Source organism: Drosophila sechellia, chromosome 2R (assembly GCF_004382195.2).
Source record: "Drosophila sechellia strain sech25 chromosome 2R, ASM438219v1, whole genome shotgun sequence".
Lineage (NCBI taxonomy): Eukaryota > Metazoa > Arthropoda > Insecta > Diptera > Drosophilidae > Drosophila > Drosophila sechellia.
Window position 1 is genome coordinate 6,976,410 of NC_045950.1, and position 6,163 is coordinate 6,982,572.

At 39.2% G+C, this 6,163-nt stretch overlaps 3 protein-coding genes across 3 annotated transcripts; all 3 read left to right on the top strand.

Annotated features, from left to right (window-relative positions):
- The first annotated feature begins 381 nt into the window (after positions 1–381).
- On the top strand, positions 382–2,104 carry LOC6608556 (probable G-protein coupled receptor Mth-like 12). The gene is given in 5 exon segments (XM_032715031.1): positions 382–815; positions 885–1,035; positions 1,092–1,268; positions 1,350–1,601; positions 1,668–2,104. Coding segments are annotated over 5 exon segments (1,374 nt in total). The 5' UTR covers positions 382–458.
- A 211-nt stretch (positions 2,105–2,315) lies between these two features.
- On the top strand, positions 2,316–4,340 carry LOC116800389 (probable G-protein coupled receptor Mth-like 12). The gene is made up of 7 exons (XM_032715026.1): positions 2,316–2,850; positions 2,923–3,073; positions 3,135–3,311; positions 3,395–3,646; positions 3,713–3,887; positions 3,953–4,147; positions 4,202–4,340. Exons 1-7 carry the CDS (start codon positions 2,494–2,496, stop codon positions 4,239–4,241), a joined length of 1,347 nt encoding a protein of 448 aa, XP_032570917.1. The 5' UTR covers positions 2,316–2,493; the 3' UTR covers positions 4,242–4,340.
- A 72-nt stretch (positions 4,341–4,412) lies between these two features.
- On the top strand, positions 4,413–6,163 carry LOC116800388. The gene is made up of 2 exons (XM_032715025.1): positions 4,413–6,000; positions 6,056–6,163. The coding sequence occupies exons 1-2, from the start codon at positions 4,660–4,662 to the stop codon at positions 6,065–6,067; spliced, it is 1,353 nt and encodes a 450-aa protein (XP_032570916.1). The 5' UTR covers positions 4,413–4,659; the 3' UTR covers positions 6,068–6,163.

A 6,163-nucleotide genomic window follows, 5' to 3' on the forward strand; every position in this document is an offset into this window, starting at 1 on the left:
TTTCTTAAGATATTTCATATTCTAAGAGATTAAATTAAAGGATTTTTGGTAACTAGAACCGTCTACATAAATTCCCTTTCATTATGAAATCTATTCATAAACCAAAATGGTTGCCACGCATTTTATAGTCTATACCTAAGTACATCAACTATATTTATTATCTCGATATGTTCGAACCCATTGGGAAAGTTCCCTCTGTTCTTCTGGGCTTAATTCCGAATTCCAAATTCTGATTGTGCGGATAGCAATCGCTTCAAAAACTCGTTTGAAAATATTATCGCAGTTCCAATTATAAATGTAAAACTTTTCAAACATATTAGTCCCTTAGGGAAAACGGTTATCAGCACGAGTTCTCTACTCAGAAGATTGAAGTAGAAATAAAGCTATTAAAATTATACAACATTTTAAAGAGAGTTAATCTAGTTTAGATATTCACACAGAACGTATCCAGCTCTTAAATGAAACTTCAACTGCTGTGTACATTTATTTTTTTAAGCTTGTTAAAATTTCAAGCGGTTAATACAGACTCCAATAAAACTGAAGCGAATTCATGTGTAAGAAGTGATAACAATTCTAACGATGAAGATGATCTGTGGCATTGCATTCGGATTTGTTGCCCCCGGAAGAATATGATGGCCGATGGCGGATGTAGTTTTAAGGAGCATCTTTTCCGGTCAAAACTTGATTTAAGCATAAGACTCGATGACAATTCGACAGAGGCCCTGTGTTTCAACAATCAAACACTGCTAATAACATCGTTTTGGGATATCGATGAAATGATCGGCCTGAGAAGAGATGAGTACACGTTGTACAAGGTATACCCTAGATATAAACTACATTTTCCTATCTATTATGTAATTTAGAATAATTCGGATTAATTTCAGAACGGAACCATATTCCTTCACTCCGACCAGAGTTCAAAGACCAAAGAAGAATATTGCTTTTATCCCCATCAGATTTACTCGGACTTCCCAGAAACGATTTGGATTATTTTACACAAGTTTTCGTCGATAGATATACCAGGAGCTTACGGGCGTAAGGCTATGTCTATAAAGAAATCCTTCAGTAAAACCTTTAACTCAGAGTATTAGTCACATCAGTTTCGCTAATATGCTATATCTTCACAATCGGCATTTATCTTTTTGTGAAAGAACTACGAAATGACTTTGGAAAGTGCATTATAAGTTGCTTATTCTGCATATTTATTGTCTACCTAATCTGGCTTATAGATGAACTTAGATTGATGGATGACTTTTGCTCACTGGCAGGTTGGTGGTTTAATATATTCTACATATAATCTGATATAGGAAAAGCATCGAATATAATGAATATGAAATTATGTCCCGCAGGTTATATCTCGTACTTCTTTGATAATGCCACTTTCCTTTGGCTCTCTGTAATCAGCTATTGTTTATGGAAGAAAGTCACATCGGTCGATCGCCAAGAACATCGCTATCAGTTTATGTTCCACAGTATTTTTGTCTGGGGTGGATCTGCTATCCCACTTGGGATCATCTTTTCGATGAATCAACTTTGGGAAGAGGATCTCAGGAAATGGAACTGGTTGCCCTTAGTTGGTTTTAGTAGATGCTCGGTGGAAGGTACGTTTCGATTGTGGAAGACATTTAAAGCATTCATTTGATTCACCTATTTACTCCAATTCACAGTTTATAAGTGGTCTTCCTGGTTTTATTATGCGGGGCCCTCTTTGACCTTATGTACCATTAACATAATTATGTTCGTTCTGATCATCAAACACATTTTGAAAATAAAAAGAGAAATAAACAACTTAGCCAAACGACAAGACAGGACCACAACTTGCCTTGCTGTCGACTTTCAACAGTTAGTCCTTTAAACTAGGAGCTTATTATCCATAAATAGATTAATATCATATTCCTATTCAAGGTACATATCGTTCCTGCGAATCTTTTCCATTATGGGCCTATCTTGGATTCTGTTCTTCGTTACCCTTCTACAGTGGAGTACCAACTTTTGGAAATTTCTCGTTATATTAATCCGAAGTTTTCACTGCGGTTTCGGGATCATTATATTTCTGATGCTAATTTTTAAGCGCAGCACTTATCGTCTCCTCATGAATAAGTAAGTTCTCCTTAAATTTTAATTTTTTCTTTTATAACAATGTATTACAATTAGAATTCGTCGTGAGAACTCATAACCACAGCCCGAAGCACAAATCACGTTTGATAAATGATGAACTTATACAATGATACCATCGTTTCGCATTGATTGTGCGTGTTCCAACCGCTCCTAAATTATTTTTTAACATTATCGCACTTCCAATTATCGATAGATATGTAAAACTTTTCAAACGTAATAATATGTGAAACGAGTGTGCCAAGAGTATGTCCCTTAGGGAACACGGAGGTCGCAGCTCAGAGAATTGGAGTAGAAATGAAGCTATATAAACTATAACAATTTTTAAAGAGAGCCAATCTAGTTTAGATATTCACACAGAACGTATCCAGCTCTTAAATGAAACTTCAACTGCTTTGTACATTTATTTTTTTAAGCTTGTTAAAATTTCAAGCCGTTAATACAGACTCCAATAAAACTGAAGCGAATTCATGTGTAAGAAGTGATAACAATTCTAACGATGAAGATGATCTGTGGCATTGCATTCGGATTTGTTGCCCCCGGAAGAATATGATGGCCGATGGCGGATGTAGTTTTAAGGAGCATCTTTTCCGGTCAAAACTTGATTTAAGCATAAGACTCGATGACAATTCGACAGAGGCCCTGTGTTTCAACAATCAAACACTGCTAATAAGATCGTTTTGGAAAATTTATGAAATGATCGGCCTGAGAAGAGATGAGTACACGTTGTACAAGGTATACCCTAGATATAACCTACATTTTCCTATCTATTATGTAATGTATTCGGATAATTCGGAATAATTTCAGAACGGAACCATATTCCTTCACTCCGACCAGAGTTCAAGGACCAAAGAAGAATATTGCTTTTATCCCCATCAAAATTACTCGGACTTCCCAGAAACGACATGGATTATTTTACACGAGTTTTTATGGACATATATACCAGGAGGTTTCGAGCGTAAGGCTATGTCTATAAAAAAACTTTGAGTAAAACCCTTAATTTTGAGAGTTTTCTTTAGTTGCATCTGGTTCCTTAATATGCTATGTCTTCACAATCGGCATTTATCTTTTTGTAAAAGAACTACGAAATGACTTTGGAAAGTGCCAAATGAGTTGCGTATTCTGCCTATTTATTGCCTATCTAATCGTGCTTATGGATGAACTTAGATTGTTGGATGACTTTTGCTCACTGGCAGGTTAGTGGTTTAATATACATATTCTTAAATAAGAAAATGCATCGAATATGAAGAAAAAAATATACTGACTTTATTTTCCGCAGGTTATATCATGCTCTTCTTTGATTTTGCCAATTCTGTTTGGTTCTCCATAATCAGCTATTGCCTATGGAAGAAAGTCACATCTGTCGATAGCCAAGAAAATCGCTATGAGTTCGTCTCTTACAGTATTTTTGCCTACGGCATATCTGCTATACTACTCGGAATCATCTTTTCGATGAATCAACTTTGGGAAGAGGATCTCAGGAAATGGAACTGGTTGCCCTTAGTTGGTTTTAGTAAATGCACGGTGGATGGTAAGTTTCGATTGTGGAAGACATTTAAAGCACTCATTTGATTCACCTATTTACTCCAATTCGCAGTTTTTAAGTGGTCTTCCTGGTTTTATTATGCGGGGCCAAGTGTGATCTTGTTTGCCATTAATATAATTATGTTCGTTCTGACTATCAAACACGTTATAAAAACAAAAAGAAACATCCGCAACTTAACAGAACGACCAGATAAGAACGCGACTTGTGTTACTTTAAATGTTCAGTGGTAAGTAAGTGCACGCTTAGAGCTTTTTATTCTTTTTAATTTAAAATTCCATTTTCCCTACTTAGGAACCTATTGTTTCTGCGGATTTCCGCTATTATGGGCGTATCTTGGATACTGACGTTTATTTCGATGATAGAAGTGAATACTACTTCTTGGGACATTTTCTGTATAATAATCCATCAAATCCATTGGGGTTTTGGTATCATTTTATGTGTCCTGCTTATTTGTAAGCGAAGCACCCATCAACTACTCATTGCTAAGTATGTTATCCTATAACTCTTATTCCGTTAATAATATAAATATATTACAATCAGAATTCGTGGTAAGAACTTACACCAACAGACCGTTGTGTGATGTTCGATCAAAAAGGAAGTGCTGCAAATTCCACAACATACATATATTTAAATATAAAAGAAAGTAAATGAATTTCAAAACTGTGGTAGGATGAACACTCATAAGGCCCACTGTACCATGTAGTGGCATAGTTTTAGGTATGAAGCCCATAGTGGCAGATCATATCCCCGTTAGGAATAAGAATATTATTGTTATCTCGCTCTTACTTATAAGCTAGCATTAAGAGATAAGAATGTATACCTAGCTCACTCAGAAACGCATACACACTGCAGAGAGCATAAGGAAAGAGGAATAGGCGAGACGCGACATTCGGTGGCGTGTGCTTAAAGAGACAAGTTGAATAAAGGCTTTATGAAATTATTGAGTGCATAACTTCATTTTTCGGCGTCCACAACATCAGAAGTGGTCATTACCCACTATGCCTGACACTAAATGGAATCAATTCTCAGTGCTCCAACTAAAGAAGTGGTTGGAAGCTCTTGGACGCCAGACTTCCGGCACAAAAGCGGAACTAATAGTGCGTCTGCAGGCCATTTCCCCAGAAACGCGTGCCGATTCACCGCCAAATAACGGATCAGCAGCAGAAGAAGTGGAGGAATTGGATGGAGCTGCAGCCTGGCCAAAGCAGAGAGAGCCACAGGGTGGAGACACACGCACGATCCCGTTCGACGAGCAGTCATTGCAGTCAGAATCCCCGGAGAACCTCGATCTGGATCAGCTATCGTTGGAGGATGCAGAGAGAGCCACTCTAAAAAAGCTTCGGGACGAGATAGAGGCAAACATGGCTGTGCTGCAGTGGATCCAAGCGGATATCGACGACGCGAACAAGAGCAAGTATGCTCATGCTCGCCAGATCAATGACGTCATCGAGAACAACAGCAGCGGAAACCACGGCAATGTTAACATATGCGCTAACAGCACCGACGCCAATGTGAACAGCACCAAGGTGACTATCGCCGCCGATAACATCGATATGGAACATACCAGTGTTGGAAAAGAAACCGCTGGTAGTGCTGTTCAGCACCAGAGTCGAAATGTAAACAAGCTTCTGGAATCTCCTGCAACATCGCTTGCATTGGCAAAAGAGGTAACGATGGAGTTTGACGGCAGCTTATGTGCGCGCAATTGGGTCACGCAGTTTCAGAACATCGGAAAGATTTACAATTTGGACGACGGATGCATGCACATGCTGCTAATGGCCAAACTAAAAGGAAACGCACAGCGCTGGCTGCACGCAAGCGCCACACGCATCCTAGAATCGACCGACCAGCTGTGCGAACAGTTAATCTTAACATTCGAGGTCAAGATGTCAAAAGGGGAACTGAGGAACGCATTTCAAAAACACGAATGGCATCCGGATGAGAAATTTGCTGTTTACTTCGAGGACAAGGTGATGCTGGCCAACGACATCAACATCGATCTAGAGGAGCTCCTGGAAAACATCATTGAAGGAATCCCAGCACCGGCGTTGCGCAACCAGGCGCGCATACAGTGTTTCTCCGAGCCGATGCAAATCCTACGGGCTTTCTCGGAAGTCCGTCTGCCGAAGCACAAAACAGGGAGCAGTTCATCAAAGCGCCTTACTGGAGGAGGTGCAGCCAGTAAGGACTTACGTTGTGCCAATTGCAACTCCAAAGGGCACTCCGCCAGGGAGTGTCTCAAGCCAAAGAGGGAGCCCGGATCCTGCTATGCCTGTGGGGCATATGGACACTTCGTCGGACAATGCCCGGAGCGCAAGAGCGCCAATATCAACAATTATGTAAGACTTGTCAAGATTTTTTTTCACAATAGCTATAAAATCCCATTAACTACAGAATGCCTCATAGACACAGGGAGTCCAATATCATTTACAAAGTTAAGCAATGTATCCAAGGAAATTAATTTAGAATCCGCTTCAGAAACCTATTTCGGGCTGAATAAAA